Source organism: Octopus bimaculoides, chromosome 5 (assembly GCF_046866305.1).
Source record: "Octopus bimaculoides isolate indiv1 chromosome 5, ASM4686630v1, whole genome shotgun sequence".
Taxonomy (NCBI): Eukaryota; Metazoa; Mollusca; class Cephalopoda; order Octopoda; family Octopodidae; genus Octopus; species Octopus bimaculoides.
In genome coordinates this window covers 96,454,475-96,471,968 of record NC_142932.1, presented here as the reverse complement: position 1 = coordinate 96,471,968, position 17,494 = coordinate 96,454,475, and the positions used below count along the sequence as shown (strand labels likewise).

General features: G+C 33.1%; 1 protein-coding gene across 5 annotated transcripts in view; it reads left to right on the top strand.

The window, feature by feature from the left end:
* LOC106869170 (nucleolar RNA helicase 2) overlaps window positions 1-17,494 on the top strand; it is a 43,831-nt gene that overhangs the window by 21,677 nt on the left and 4,660 nt on the right. For 3 of the 5 annotated variants that reach the window (XM_014914790.3, XM_014914786.3, XM_014914787.3), the window contains exons 2-10: window positions 7,168-7,294; window positions 8,332-8,415; window positions 9,691-9,710; window positions 10,523-10,594; window positions 11,975-12,092; window positions 13,231-13,416; window positions 14,172-14,320; window positions 16,375-16,581; window positions 17,035-17,259. In XM_014914790.3, the coding sequence (XP_014770276.1) occupies window positions 7,183-7,294; window positions 8,332-8,415; window positions 9,691-9,710; window positions 10,523-10,594; window positions 11,975-12,092; window positions 13,231-13,416; window positions 14,172-14,320; window positions 16,375-16,581; window positions 17,035-17,259 (1,173 nt within the window). In that variant the 5' untranslated portion in view covers window positions 7,168-7,182. Of the gene's footprint in view, window positions 1-824; window positions 2,399-7,167; window positions 7,295-8,331; window positions 8,416-9,690; window positions 9,711-10,522; window positions 10,595-11,974; window positions 12,093-13,230; window positions 13,417-14,171; window positions 14,321-16,374; window positions 16,582-17,034; window positions 17,260-17,494 lie in introns of those variants that run through there. The other 2 variants (XM_014914789.3, XM_014914788.3) reach the window with 2 other exon arrangements.

Here is a 17,494-nt window from a genome sequence, read left to right as displayed (position 1 = left end):
ATGGGGTCTAATGCAGTTTCGCACCTCTTCTTGAAAAATGCTTTTTTTTTTTTAAAGTTTTTTTTCTTCAGATTCCTACGTTTCAGATGTCGGAGATTACGAATATACAAAAAAATACCCCACCACCGCCACCAATCCCATTTAAAATTTTGAACTTTTTTCGAAATTTTTCCCCCCTATGTTTTAGATATGCAAGAAACCACGTTTTGAAACTTTTAAATTCAATAAGCATATAGATATGTGTATAAAGAGATAGATATGAATGTCTTCCTGTGGCTAAAAACATTAGTAACACAGTCTTCTATAGGACCGCCACATTTAGTTGACAATTATTTTATAAATAAATGGACAGGGATGAATAGTTAGACAAATAAATAAATGGATGAAAAAATTCACAATTTAAAATCGGGGTGGGGTGGAATTTGAGCCCCTTATTAAACTTAATGTTAAATATTAATGTTTGTTTCTCATAAAATGTTGTTTATTTAATTTACATTAAATTACTATTTACTGATATTTAAGGCAAACAAAAGTAAAACGCAAATTCTTTCCCTTTAAATGTTTTTGTCTGTATTTAATTTCGATTTGCATCTCTAAAACGTAGGAATCCGAAAAAAGTTTTTCAAAAAAATTCATTTTACAAGAAGTGCGAAACTGCATTAGCCCCGAAAAATGTTATGATGTGCTTCGATCAGAACTCTACCTGTTATTTTTACCTTGTCGCGTATAATTTGAAAACTATTTTGCTGCTATTTCTAAACCCGGTCAAGCAACCACGCCGATGTCGACTTGGTAGTAATATAGTTTCGTGTGTTGTCCATTCTAAAGTCAACCGTGATTGAGTGGTTCTATGACCAGTGGCTCTGAAGCCGTTCGTCTGTTTTTTTTTTCTTCTCCAAGTAGGCTTTCCTCAGAACTATGTTATCCAATACATCCATCCTTCTTCAGACGATAAGATGCGACTTAAAGGATATTTGGCTGGTATTTCTAGCAGGCTGTGAGAAAGGGGTGACGTTTCGAGCAGTTTTTCTTTGAAGGGATAGCTTAGCCCATCATTAAGCAGACATGTATGATTTAAGGTATTACAGTCGTGACCACCTCGTTTTTTTTATTGGTACGTTTAGGACTACTATATCAATATGATGTGTCCTTTATGTGATGAGACTTGTATGGTTTGAGTAAGATTTGGATGCTGTGTCTAGAGTACGTTGAGTGACCACAGAAGAAAAAATAACTTGCTCATTGATTGCCAAAACGATGGTTTATAATATTAGATGCGAGCCACAAAGTGGAACGTGGTAAAATTAATTTAGATTAGTGGTTAAAATTATATAATAGCTAACGTGTCACATGGAAGAAAAGCAGGTTGAACGGATGTGACGTTTTCATATTTCCTGAGGCGTCAGCTTCCCACACGTGCTTATCTGATTTGGGTGCGCGAACCAAGTTCAGTGACGTGTTTAGTCGAGTTTATTTATTTGAAATTTTCGGCATTACCAGCTATTTCTGAATATTATAAAATCGAATTCTCACAGGCCGGAGAAAATTAAAAAGCGTTAACTCAAGGATGACTGCGAAATCTAGTGATGATTCGGAGAAACTCAAGAAAAATGTCAGTTTTGTTTTAGTCTTTTAAATATTATATCAAGTGTTTCACTCACCCCATATTCAAATATAGATTCCACTTATATTTTGTATGAAAAAGATACCAGGTTTCAATCACTAAAAAAAAAGTCTAAGAATGAAAATATAACGAAGATTTTTAACATATATGCAAATCTTTGTAGAGCTCTCTTAAGTTAATAATCCGGTTTAAAAATTCATTATTGTATTTATTATAATCATAAACGAATATTGAATTTAAAAATTCAATTTAGATGTTTCTATTATTCCAAGTCTATTTTGTCCTTGATTAAATGTATTTTGATGGAAGATATGGACACGTGCACAGAAACAAATTTATGGCATTCTTTTCCGATTTCCAGTTTAAGTGATTCCCCTATATTGAGATCGTAACCATTCGCTTTGTGCATATTTCGATTTTGCACTGTCGCAATTAGAATATATCCGGAATTGATAACCACTTGTTCATATGTATACATCCACACAGGTATCACAGATATATTTGACACACTTATTACGTTAGCAATGTGAAAAATTTCCCCACTGCTTTATAGCGATCGAGTCACACTCGGGCGCACGCGTGAATTCTCAATGCGATTGGAAGACTAATTTTGTTTATATCCTTGTCCGGACACTTAGATATTAAAATTGAATATATTCGCGCCCATTTGTCAATTGCGTTCATCTAATAATGGATTAATTTACATTTATTGCTTGATAATTAAATAATACCTTAACTGTATCATTGGATATATAAAGCATGGCAACTTTTAAAGTAAGTAATATTATACATCAACTTAAGATTATTTTTCAGATCTGTATAGAAAACTAAACGCGATTCCGTTCGTTGATTATGAACTTCCTAATATGACATATGCCTCCAGTTTATATATGTAATTACTGTTTCTTGATTGACTTATTAACTTAGGCTTGGACGTTTAGGTGAACTGTACTTTATTTCCAGCTTAGTGTTGTACGTATCTAGTAGCATTCGGTCAGTGACCACTTGATCACAAGTGTGCGGCGAAATTTTCGGGCACTTAGTATTAAGAAATATTCGAAATAAGTTTCTATGTTCTTAAATTTGCTAAAATGACTGGCTCTTCCATAATATAATTATTTCGTTAACACACTGTGTCAGATGAACTCACTCGCCAAACGAGTACAATTACGAAATATTTCAGTTATATTTTAATACAGTAACGTTTAACAAAATATGATTTTGATCTAAAAAGCATTTGAGGTCTGAAAAACTAGTATGATTTTATTTCGTAATTAACTTCACTTGGGGGTTTTCATCTCAAGCTCAGCATTTTTAATGCTTATTAAGATTGTTATTTTAAGCTCGTTACGAACGTGCCGTTATTGGTTGCATTTTAGTATCTAACAGAATACTTGTAACTTAGGAAGTGCTGCTAACTGGGTCATGGCTGATGGTTTGTTTAGCTCTAGTTTGTCGTGCTAGTAAAAACGTGAAAGCTTTTCGTTAATCAATATGAACGTTGCTTTTACTCATGTTAACTTTATATCGATTGTATTATACTTTTTACTCTGTTGCATATTGTGTGTGATTGTATGTGTGTGTATATATATATATATATATATATATATATATATATACACATACACACACTTACCAGAGAAACTGAACATTGACGGGGTTAAGCTATAATGAATATCTATATTTATAAGAGTACATCAAGAACCGCCTGCTCTTTATCTCGTTAGAAAACCACACATATACAGGCAAAAGCGTGGGGCGATATTATAATTCTAACTTCAGGAAAAGAAAAGTGCTTTCATCTCAGTCCACTAATTGAAACTTGTATGAATTTCAATTTGATAAGATTACCTAATAGTACATCTATGATCGTTTAGCTTATGGGCACATGTTAAAGATAATTTTTTATTTTTCATGTCCTGTTCCGTTGCATGAACAACACAGATTTATCTATTTTCCCTTTTACTGCTTCAAAAATAATTTCAGTGCTATCTTGGTCGATTGTCGTTCGTCCATCCCTTTTCCGCCATTACTGCAACTAAGTCGCCCGTTCCTCTCACAGTCTATAATATTCAGAATATGAAGTGCATAACATTTATTCACTCTTTTTCTTAGAATGCATGCCTGTAGTTATCTCGAGTAACTTATTCAATATTAAAGACATCTTCTATTCTTGTAATCTATTTTAAATCAAGTTGATTCCTTCGTTGTACTTAGACACGTGGATGTCTACAGAATGCACTTTTAAAAATAGTTTCTTTGTTGCAAACGATATATAATGCTGTAGTTTGTCAAATGGTAGTAATGGCACAGTACCAAATATAATCTATTATAATATTTCAAGTTTCCAAGATATGATCCTTAATTTTTCTTTTAATTTGGTTGGATTTAAAATAACGTAGCATAATACTTTTATATTTTGGAATACAATTTCTTAGGAAATTCGATCTCAATTTCTGTTGATAGATCAATTTTCGATTATTGTTATTATACAGTAATGTAAAATCTGCAATGATTATCTTCTAACAATTATTTTCTAATGAAATAAAAATTACAATGTTTATGTTCTAACAATTATTTTCTTTTGATATCCGACTGTTACGACATCAGTGTTAGTAGCTATTTAAGATATTTGTAATTTTGGAAATTAGATTGTAATCGTTATTAGAAATAGTTCCGACTATATAGGCGCAGGAGTGGCTGTGGGGTAACTTGCTTACCAACCACATGGTTGTGGGTTCAGTCCCACTGCATGGCCCCTTGGGCAAGTGTCTTCTATAGCTTCGGGCCGACCAAAGCCTTGTGAGTGGATTTGGTAGACGGAAACTGAAAGCCCGTCGTGTGTGTGTATATATATATATATTGTTTTTCGCCATGATAGATCGCTAGCCATATTATACATTCTTCATTTTCTCTCCCTGTTTCTTTCTGTGGAAGAGCGTAGGCTCGAAACGTTAAAGACTTTTTCACTTCCCGAACGTTAAACTAATACATCTGTTTGTTGTCTACATCACCTGTCTTCCTATTTTTTTTTTTTTTGTGAATTCTCCCTATATATATATCTTAGTATCTGTGTTTGTCCCCTTACCATTGCTTGACAACCGATGTTGGTGTGTTTACGTCCCCGTAAATTAGCGGTTCGGCAAAAGAGACCGATAGAATAAGTACTAGGCTTACAAAGAATAAGTCCTGGCGTCGATTTGTTCGACTAAAGGCGGTGCCCCAGCATGGCCGCAGTCAAATAAGAGAAGAAAAATATATTTTAAGATTGTGGTGTTGAGTCTAATCCTGTGTTTCATTGGTTTTATTGATTTCAGTTGAGAAGTTTTTAAATTATATAACATACATGACCATGCAATATTCAGAAATATTCATACTACATGGTTCCTGAATCGATTCTATTGTGCGGCACCCGGTGCAAGTGTTATCTGTAACTTTGACTTGAGTAAGGCTTTGATAAATTTGGTAGTCGTGAATTTCGAAACCATATCATTGCATTGGTTTGTCTATATTGCCGTAAAATGGTGCGTCGAGTTACGTCCCTTCCGATAATCAGATCGGTAAAATATGTACTGGGTCGATATGATTGACTAAGACCTTTGAAAGCGGTGCCCAAGCATAGCTGCAGTCCTACGACAATCCAACCAATAGAATATGTAACTTCTCTATAATAAATAGTACGTTACTTTTTGATATTTACAATGTCTTTTTAGTTTATACTTTTAGAGAAAATTATTCCTTTAAATAAAAAGTAATTTTACCTTGTAAGGAGTAATTAAAAGAAATTTTAATGGTACTTGGATATACTAAATAATTAACTGTAAGTTTTCACTAGGTCATTTAATTAACTGTATCTTGTGTTGGAATAGAATATTGCGGAAATTTACATGGTTTTAGTTTTTACATACTGAGTTTCAATTCTGAGTTAAGGAATAGGATGGATTCATTTAGCTCTTTTGTAACTGCTTGAACTCATTTTGAAAATAAAGAATTTGGTAGGATTTAGTAAAATGATCTTAGCCTTTTAATACCCACCAGCTCAGTTTAAAGGTATGTTTTTAATCAAAACTGCCTTTCATGATTTTGTTGATTTAAACACTGGTTTTTAAAAATTATTTGAAAAGTATTGAGTTAGCCAAAAAGTTCAGTTTTTGTTGGCACTAAACTTCAAGCACTCTAATAAGTAGCTAACTTCAGTCTGTCTCTTGTGCATGTGCACTCATTAGCTACTTGACACTTAAACACAGTTTGATGCAAACTTGCTGCTATGAGAAAGGTTGCATTTTGTATGCTTGGGATTACCCTGAAAATGGAAAACTAAACTGAACATTATTAACACCTCATGCTATTTTATTTAAAAAAAGGTAAGAAAGTGGCAGAAACCTGCAGGATGATATGTGCTGTATATGGAGAGGATGTTCTTACGGAATGTGTGTGCCAGAAATAGTTATCAAGATTTCAATCAAGTTTTTCGGTTCCAGATGCACTTTGCAGCTGAGATTAACAGCAGCATCAATCCCCATTATACAACCAGGATATCCAAATTGAATGTTGAAAACCATCTGCATCAACTTAGGTCAGCAGGCTCAGTCTTTGGGTCTCGCATTAATTGAATGAGATAAACCTCTCTCCCAGCAGATTTCAATCAAAGAAAGCACCCCCCCCTCCCCCTTTTTTTTTTTGAAGAGAATGGTGGTCGGGGATGGAAAAGAGTTATCTGTAACAATGTGAAATGCAAACAGATCATAGAGGAACGTTCAGAGCACGATTTCACTTGAAGTTTGTATTTTCAATTTGGGATTGGGAAAATGTCTTGTACGAGCTTTTCATGGACATGATCATCAATTTGGATGTGTGCTGTGACCAGCTGAACAAATTAAATGGAGTGATCCACCAGGAGCTTCCAGCACTTGCTTATTATAAGGCCACTGTCTTTCATCACCACAGATGTGGTGGTGGAAGTTACTGGGGCTTCGGTAGGTTTCGCCACACCCTAAAAATTGAATCTTGAGATTTTCACCTGTTTTAATCTCTTCAAAATTCATTGAATGACCAGATGAAGAGGATGTAATAATTCACCCGGATGTGTTTTTTTTACTGTAAAGATGGAAAATAATGGATCTGCTCACAAGATGGCAGAAGATACTGTAATGAAACAGTAATTATATCATTGACTGAATAAATCACATTGTGTTTAAAACTGGTTTTATTTTCCCCTTAAAAAACTGAATGGACTTTTTGGCCAACTCAGTACTTAAATAGAAATATGATAAAAAGTTAGGAACATACAAGTATTTTTGACTAACAAAGTAGATCAGTCTTGGGGTTGCAGTTTTTTGTCATTTTAGGTAAGATTAGAATATGCTGAAAATACTTTTATATATCTTCAAGTAAATCAATTGGTCAGTTTCATCCTTTTCCAAGCCATATCAAGAGAATGTTGCAACATATTAAATACACAATCAGATTTAGCATTTTGTCTGAACACTTGTTTCTTCATTAGAAAATTTCAGTTTATCTTTCTTTCTTTTTTTTACTGACAGGAAAACAAAACCAATATGAATGGAAATGCTTCTAGTGCATCTGATAATGACAAAGTTGATCCCCAGGTGGAAATTGGTGCTTTTAGTAATTTCCGTATTTCTGACACCTCTATTCAAAAATTGAAAGGTATTGTTTTTTGTTCTTTCTTCAGCTAAAACTTTTATTGTACTAATTTTCTGTGCTAATAAAGTCAATATGACGATTTCAATTCCCCTAAAACTTGAATGGATCAGTAAGTTGAATTTATGTTAGTATAGTATATGGAATGTATTCTATATATAGATGGTATAGTATATAGAATGCATGGATTGTATTCTATATATATATATATATATATATTCTATTATTAAGATTTTTTTTCTCTTTGTATGCAGGCATACACAATGTATTTAATTCCTGCTCCCCTTCCATTTATTTCATATACTTACAAGATATACTCAGTCAGTCAGCTTTCAACAGTTGATCATTTCATAGTTTCTTGTCTTCAAGACATAGCTATACACAGTGCTATATAAATGTGAAATATAAGTAGTTGAAATTGTGTAATCAGAACTTAACCTGATTCAATAAGTATGCAATTTGGACCGAAGTTCTGTTGAATCAGTTATTGCAGAATATATGAGAGTGAAGAAGATAAACCCACTAGTATGGCATCTAATATACACTGGATTGTACATGTGAAGTAATATGAAGTGCTAACTAGTCAAAATCAACCATGATTCACATGAAATTGTCAGAAGGCAGATTCATCGATACAAAAGCTCATGCTTGCTGTCAGCTAGGATTATGTCTCTGTATTACATTGCTTTCCTGTTGCAACTCAGATATGTATTACTACATCTTGCCATAAATTCATCCTTAAATTACATTCTTCACTTACGGCTACCATTTTCAGAATATTGTAAACGGCTCTACTTATTTCAAATCATTGGTGTGGGCTTATATTTCATTAATGACTGGCTATAAAGATTATTGTACTGTATAGTTTACCATATGAAGACTTGTGAGGTCTGTTATCCTTACAACTTTTCACTTTAGTTGCTGTTATTTTAGTCAGTGTAATACTGAAGACCATCATTGATATGCATTATCTAAATAATTTAAATTAATCTTTCATATTTCAGCACTGTTTCATTATCTTATCGTCATTTAATTTTTTGCAGCCAATAGTATTGATTATCTTTTTCCAATTCAATCACAAACTTTTGATTATGTCTATGATGGCCACGATGTTATTGCTCAAGCACGTAAGTCCTGTTCATTTCAATTCTTTATGATGTTGGTTTCATAATGTAATCTGTTTTTGTCTATTGCTTAATCAAAGAAGTGCAGCACTTGTGACCTTTTTCAGGTCCTTTGAAACTTGTGGAAGTGAGCTATCCTCATATCAGAGACCTGGTTTTGAATTGTTGGAATAAAATATATTTCACTGAAGGCTGAAATGACCAATTGAAGGTGTTACACTACTTGATAAAGTCCCCCCCCCCTCCCGAACAGGGATGGTCCTCCAGTGGGCTTCCACGCAGTTTTATCAACCAAATTCTACTAATAAGGCTAAGATTGAATCAAGGCTACTCTTAGCAGACACTTGTCCAAGATGCCATAGCACCATGTCTGCACTCATGCCTGTTGTAACAGCAATGTAATTTCACTAAGTAAACACTTATTACACACTACCTCACATTGTTATGGAAATGTTCTCTAGTCCTTCTATTTAAACCTTATTTTTACAGTGCTTTATCCCTTTTTGAAAAGAGTGCAAAATATAAACAAAGGAATAAGGAAGCCATAATGAATTTGAAAATGTTTGTGTAAAATCCAGCATTCTTCCTCTTTCCCATTAATATATTCTGTTTCTAGCTTACTGACCTACATGTGATTTTTTTTTTTTAAGCCACTTGTTTCATACTGTACAAAAGATAATTGTTTTATATGCCAATAAAACTTGTCTATAGGTAAGGAAGGAAGATTATAAGGCCAAATAAATGTTTTTGCTACACACGGACATCTCAAGTAAATAGGCACCATTTTTGAAAGATTTATTTCTAGAAATCAAATGATGTCATGTGATGCGTTGAAATACCTAATCTAGTATTTAGTAGACATGCTTTGTTCAGTTTTTAATGATTTAAACTGTTTGGGGATCTTACTCATGAGTAGTAGTGTCTGCTGCACACATGAAACTGTATAATGAGGGGTGTCTGAGGTGCCAGTGTATATGCTAGGCAACCTCACAAAGTGTGTGTGTCAAATTATGTGGAGTTGTTTTATATGCCATCGAGTTCAATTGAAAATCCAGTTCCTGCACAGTTCTTTCATGTCCAATATTACAATTCTGTCATTTGTTCCAATTGAATTTTGATTAAAATTTGTATGTTGATAAAACAAAAATGTTAATTCACGGTTATTTTAGTATTTACTAATATAATTGAAGAAAGTTTAAACAAAAAACACTAAATTATTTATTACATTCTTTGTCATCTGTTTCTTTGTAATTTATTTTAACATTTTTCTGTCTTCAGGAACCGGCACTGGAAAAACAGTAAGTTTGCTCATTTGATGATTTCTTTAGTAATTTTCATTCATTCATAACTATGAATAAAAATTGTTGGTATATTTTGACTTTTGCATCTACACTTATAAAGTTTTATTTGTTGCTAACCATTTCAAGAAAACCACTTTTCATTCAAAAAAATTACTTGACTTATCTTCATCCACATTAAAGTTTAGATAGAAGTGAATGACTTAAAAATGATTTTGGTGTGTGTTACAGAATGACTGAAGGTGAAAATAATTGTTTATTAGTTATATGGTCTTTGGAGGTAAGCCAAATCTATTGAGATTAATGGATCAACCATGTCTGAACCCAATAATCCTCCACTGAATCTTTCTCCATTATAGACATTCTTAGATACAACTTTATTAAAAAAGAGGAAGAACATATTGGATGATAAAGTACATTGCTTGAAAAGAAAGATGTCATATCATGACAGGAATTCTTTTCAGCACTAAGCTTGCTTTATCAGTGCTGAACTGATACTAAACATTCTTGTTCATGGGAGAAATGTTCTTTGGAATTGGTATTACTACTATTTAAATGTCCTTTAACTTGGCTTTTTTGAATGACGTAAAAGTGGTGGTTTGTGGAAAGATTATGATATATTTATATTTTGAATGTAACTTCTCAACCATTGTTAATGGAATTTATATAGGTGCTATCTAGAAAGCAAATTTTAAGTGTTCCTCTTATATAATCAGCAACATTATATTAAAATTTTGTTTAAGGACAGTTAAACAAATTGTGCCTTAATTATCTCTTTATACATAGGTGTTAACTGCTTTGTTTTATTTCAGCTTTCTTTTGTTTTGCCACTGGTAGAAAAACTGATTAAAAAAAAGAAAACAAAAGAAGGTCGAATGCCTAGGGTAAGAAAATAATTATGCTTTATGACGTATCTCTGTAATAATTCTACATAATTTTTACGTTTTCAAAACCACCTAAGATTTCTGTTTGTATTTAAATCAAAATATTGATGAGAATCATGTTATTACATTTGTGATGACAGAATTTCATTTGGTAAACAGGCTGTAAACTATTGCCAATTGTGTTGGAGATTTTAAGAATTTTTGATAGTTTCCCCCATCATCATCAAATGTCTACTGGCATGTGTTTTGCGGCTTGATGCCCTTCCTAACACAACCACTTCACAATGTACTGAATGCTTTTTAAGTGCTACCAACATGAGCGCTTTTGTGTGGTACCAGCATGGGTGTTTCTATGTGGCACCAGCATGTACTAGCCCTCAGGACAAGGGCCCCTTTTTGAGAGTAGGACATATAGGACATGCCTGCATGTATGGACAGCCACAGTCTTACTTAGTTTGATGTATCTTCTCAAACAAACTGCCCGAAGTCTTGGTCTCTTGTTATCTCCTCTGTGAGGCCCAACGTCTGAAGATCCTCTCATTATTTCATTCCATGTCTTCCTGACACTGCCTCTTCCACAGGTTCCTTCCACAATTAGATATTGGTACCTCCTTAAACAACTGTTCTCATCCATATGCTTTACATGAATCATACCACTGCAGTCTTCTCTCTTGCACACTACAACTGATGCCTCTTACCTAATTTTTATCTTAAATTGTTTACACTCAGTTGTAAATGCATACTTACATTACCCATCCAGTGGAGTGTGCTAGTTTCATTTCTTTCAAGCCTTTGGATGCCCTCTGTAGTTATAGCCCATGTTTCACTGCCATGTATCATAGCTGTATGCACACAGGTATCATAGAATCTGCTTTTTACTCTTGGGGAGAGGCTCTTTGTTAAAATAACCAGGTAGTGGAAATGATGATGATTAAAAATAAAATAAAATGAAGCATTTGAAAGTATTTCTCATACAATATTTTTGAAATTAACTACACCTAATTTTTAAGTCTTCAGAAATTACTCAAAATTTATTGACTATTTACATTAGTATATTTCCTTTCAAGTGTTCTCTATGACATTGAAGATCAATCAATGTGCACAGTTCTTTTTTTCTGTGCTTATTATAAAATAATTGCTATATTTGTTTATTATATATAGTCATATTTCAACAAAAATTGTATTCCATTGATCACTTCCATATTTTTTGATTAAAAAAAAAAAATTGTGTCTTACAAATTTCACAATTATTTTAGAATTTAATTGAAACACTAAATAGTGAAAGGTGTGTTGAATATTTATTTTCTTTGTATGATGTTTTGCCTAAATTATCTGAATTTAATTTTTTTAATTTTTTATTTCAATTTTCGTGTTTTCTAGGTATTAGTCTTACTCCCAACTCGTGAGTTAGCTAAACAGGTATATGAAGATTTTCTAAAAGTCTGTGGAGAGCTTTCTGCCTTTTGCTTTTATGGTGGAGTACCATATGAACCACAAGGTTAGTAATGTTGGTTAATAATGTAAGGTGCATGCATACACATGTATTGTCATCTGTTTTTGCATTGGCTGTACTCTTTCTCCACCAGTTTTTTTTTCTATCGGTCTTCACACAACAAAACCACTGAGTTACAAGATTTATTATTTACAAAAGACTAATGGCAATGTGAGGACAAGCTGAGAAAGGTACTTGGGTACACACCTCACCTGCAGGCTTCCCTATTCTTTCCATCTAGCAGTTACATTCGAAATATTAGTCACCTTGACCTACACTTCCATGCAATAGAAATCATGAAGCTGCAAAGTGAATTTCAAAAGTCATTTATATATACATACAGATACATATGCATGTGTGGAGGTGCTTAGGTGGAATGTATGTGTTTAGGTGGCTCATATATGTGTTTAGGTGGCTCATCGTGCAAAATAAGGTTTAATGCGAAGAAAGGCAGCCAGGAGATCCATGGCTGTTACTTACAAGCTACTGTGGCTTAGTAGTGTGTATATGCTTTTGTTTATTGCTCTGTAGTTGTGAGCAAACATTGACACCCCCGCTCCCGTTGACCCAATAGAATATCAAGGAGGTGACACTTTGAAAGCAGACTGGCCTACACAAGCACTCTGGTGATACTCAGTGTTGGCTGAATAGGCTGGAACATGAATGAAGTGGCCTTGCAAAAGCACAATGTGCCATCTGGTCCTGGAATTGAACCCATAGCCTTCACTAAGCTGTATGCCTTCAATAATATATACAATATTTTTGTGTGTACATTTATAGAATTTTATTGTGTTGTTACTGATTTGGTGTATGCAGTTACAAATTAATTTTGTTAGGACTGCTTTTATTTGTATCTTGTGAGCAATTTATAAAGCTCATTGATTATTAACGATAGTACTCTTAATTAAGCATTAATTAGTAATACTTATTTCAGTAATATATCTAAATAATTGTATAAATATTTTCATGTGATCACCAATTCCTTACATTCTGAAGGTTGCTTGTGGTAAAAGAATTTTTTTTGGCTGTGTAATTAACCAATTCATTACATAGATTAGCAGATATTTATATCTTTATATCAATGACTCTTGTTTTCTTCTATACTATCATTTCATGTATTCAACAAGATTTTTATTTCTTTTAGAGCGTGCATTGTGGAAGGGCTTGGACATTTTAGTTGGCACACCAGGCCGTATTCTTGATCACATCCAGAAAGGCAATATGTCTTTGCAGAAAGCTAAACATGTAGTTTTGGATGAAGTTGACCAGATGTTGGACATGGGCTTTGCTGAATCTGTTGATGAAATTTTAAAGGTTGCTTATGACAAAGGTAATATCTGTGGAAATTTTGAAATTAACTATTTGATGATAAGAGTAAGTTTATTGTAACACTTGGTACACAAAATCTATTAGCTAAAAGTAAAAGCATAGTTATATGTAGTTCACATTTTTCTATACAAATAATACATATTTCCTTATTAAAATAACTTTCAGTGGACCCTCTCTCATTTTGTTGTATTTTGGTGATTCATGCCAATAAAACACACTGGGTCTATTTTGCTTCCTTTATTATTAAACTATTTTACCAATTAACGAATTAATTGAATCAATCATCAGTTCTTTCATTGCCATTCACATCTTTATCATATGCCCTTTCTACCTAGTTTACTAATTCTATATTTATATTTATGAGAAGGTGAGAGTATCTGACTGTGTGACATGATGTGGATTCTTTGTGTGAGAGTGTGTGCGTGCACACATTCCCACATATTTGTATGGTGTGGATTCTGTGGAAAGTGAGAGTGGCTAAATGTTTATTTATCTACTTTATGGTTAGTGTCTTTGTGATTAGACTTTGCATGTATGGACATTCACTTTTTGTATTCTTGGGATGGTATGTACCAAATTAGAATTATATGACTGTTCATCTTACATTCTTATAATTCATAGGAATAAGGGATGGTAAATTCCTTATTCACATCATGTGGATTTTTTTAATAGATAAATTCTTTGATATATGACTTAGCTAATGTTACTATGATTGAACAGTGTACATTCAGCAATTTATTTTTTGTAAATCCACAGAGGATGAAGGACATAAGCCACAGACGTTACTTTTTTCTGCAACTCTGCCGCCCTGGGTGTATAGAACTGCCCAAAAATACATGAAAAAAGATGTTAAGAAGGTTGACTTGATTGGCCAGCAACAAATAAAGACTTCTACAACTGTACAGGTATGTTATGAAGCTCTAAACTTTAGATTTTAATTGCTCTGCTATTAAAAGAAATATTTGTTCCGGTTCAGGATAGATTAACTGTTAATATTACATCTAATTTACCATGATCTCGAGATTTACATAGGTGTTATAAAGTCTCACAGGTATCATAAATCTGTGACCTTTTGCCAAATTCGTGTTCAACATTAGTCTTGTAATCCTATGGTATTTCTTTTAGTAGCATTAATAAGCTTTCACTCAGCTGTTACTTGTGGCCAAAGAAAATTTTAGCACTTTCAAAACATAGTAAACAATCAGTTTTGTTTTGCTGTCTTAGACTTTTCAGTACTAAGAAGGCTCACTTTTAACCCTTTCGTTACCAAACCGCCCAAAGCCGCCCGAAAAAAATTTTGGTTCATGTGACCAAGCCGCCTGTAATCACCTATTCATATTTAAATGAGAATATCTGAGCAAATCTCGTTAGTACATTCGTGAAAACACGTGATTATTTGTGTAAACAGTTCAGCTATAGTTTTGTACGACGATCAACGTGTTTTTTTAATTTTGGGAGATTTTTTTCCAAATTTGTTCCTGTTGTGTTTTCAAAATTTGTAATCCTGACAAAAAAATGGATACGAATTTTATTCTGTCAAGCAGCGAGTCAGAATTCGAAGGATTTTCTGTTGAAAACCTTGATAAATCTAACTCTGTAACCGAAAAAAAAAAAGCACGTGGTATTTGATAATGAATCTGAGGTTTCATTTTCCGAAAATGAAAGCAGTGAATCCGAGAGCTCCGATGATAGCGATAAAGATAATGAATTAGTACCTGAATGGAGTGAAAATTTAAAAACTGCTTCTTTCAGTGATTTTTCTGAAGAAACTGGACCAAGTCACAGTCTTACCCAGGAGAGTAAAGCTTTAGACTATTTCTTTTTGCTTTTTCCGATGTGCCTATTTGAATTGATTACGGCGGAAACAAACCGTTACGCTAAATGTAAACAAAGCGTAAAAAAGGATAGTTTGAGGTTTCCCATAAACTTGAATGAAATTAAAGCATATTTTGCCATAAATATTATCATGGGCATTAGAAAGTTACCTAGAATAACAAATTACTGGAGTAGTGATGAACCCTTTGGCGACGAATATGTCGAGTATAATGACGAGGATACGGTTTTTAAAATTGACTCAATATCTACATGTAAGAGACATGAGCAGTACACCAGTACGTGGAAAACCAGACTTTAATCCCTTATTTAAAATAAGACCCCTCATTGACTGTGTTCAAAGCACATATAAAACAGTTTATAGATAAGGATATGGTGGGCTATAAAGGCCGAGTGCGTTTTCAACAGTATATGCCAGGAAAGCGCACAAAATGGGGGATCAAAGTTTGGAAAAGATTTGTGAATCAAATACTGGGTACTGCTCTGGATTTTAATTTTATACTGGCAAAAGAGACAGTAATAAATCCAGTAATGTGCACAACTCTTCTATAATAATATTTTTTTGTATACCCAATTGAATATTAGCTAATAACCCATTTTCTATAGCGATGTTTGAACAAAAATTTAAATAATTTTATATTTTGTTGAATTTACCTGTAATTAAAGTCACTTTGTGACAAAAATTTTGGTATAGAATTGGTTGAGAACCTTTCGTTAATTTATCTTCCAAAAATCACATTAATATGTTGATAAATAAAAAAGTTAGTTGTTTAACGAAACCAGCCTAAATTTATGATTATGTTAGAAATTAATTGAAACACATAAGGGGTGTAATTTGGTTAGAAATATGGTAACGAAAGGGTTAAATAGAAACATCAACCAAAATCTTATTGCACAAAGGAAAGCAAGTGATTTCAATGGGTAAAAGTTCTATCAGTATTATATAAGGCTCTTTTGCTGTGTTGTATTTTAAACACTAAATATAACAGTTAATACAAAGGTTGGTTAAATTTTTAATCCATTTCAAAACTAAAGCAGGGGTCTTATTTGATTTTGTCACAAAGCTATTAAAATAACATTGATTATAAATGCAGTTTTTAAAAAAAGTATAATTTTTACTTTCCAGCACCTTGCTATCAAATGTAGCATTCAAGACCGTAACAGTATTATTGCTGATATAATCCAAGTGTACAGTGGTAATCATGGTCGTGCCATTGTGTTCTGTCAAACAAAAAAGCAAGCTGATGAGCTTGCTGTTAGTGCTTCAATGAAGTTAGATGCTCATGTGTTGCATGGTGACATTCCCCAAGATAAGAGAGAACTTGTCCTTAAGGTAAGATATTTATTTAAACTTCGTAAAATTTGAAGTATAATTAATGGCTACATTGAACTTAATGAAACACTGCTCATTAATTAGTTTTATTTATTTCTGTGCAATATTTGTTTAAATTCTTCATTGAATAGCAGTCCTAAATTAAATACTCCTTTAAATAATTGTCTTAAGATACAATATGAATTTTGTACTTATTAGTACTGGGGGGGGGGGGGGACTGTTTCACTGGTGAAATTGGTGTATATGTTAAAGATTTTATGACAGCTGCAGTTATTTCAGAAATATTACTACTAGCACAGAAGATAAACATTAAATACACTGGAATAGTATGGATTAAGTTAGTTTTGTATGTGTGTGTGTGTGATTCGGCATTTTTCATCTGTATTCTATAGTATTATTTTTGTAGCTTTTCTCCTTTTCTGAATCTATCCTTCTACTTGTGTTAATATTCAGAGCTTCCGCGATAGTAAGTACAAAGTTCTTCTAACAACTGATGTTGCTGCAAGAGGCTTAGATATACCAGAGGTTGATTTAGTTGTGCAGTGTAGTCCACCAAAAGATACAGATGCCTATATACATCGCTCTGGAAGAACAGGACGTGCTGGCCGTTCAGGGATAAGTGTTTTATTTTATTCACCGCGCCAAGAAAGTGACCTTATGCAAGTTGAACGAAGAGCTGTGAGTTATTTTATATTATGCATATCATTTTATTCCCTTATTGTTATCAAATTAAAGTTCATATATGGGATAGACATAGTCCTTTAATCTATTTAACACCACTATTTGATCCATAGGTAAGTCAGTAAAAAGAATCAACGAATTAAGAAGTTTGCTATACCACTATTTTGGTCTTGGGTTTCAAGCTACTGCACAGTACCTTTGACTGAAACCTCAGGTTAATCTATGCATTGAG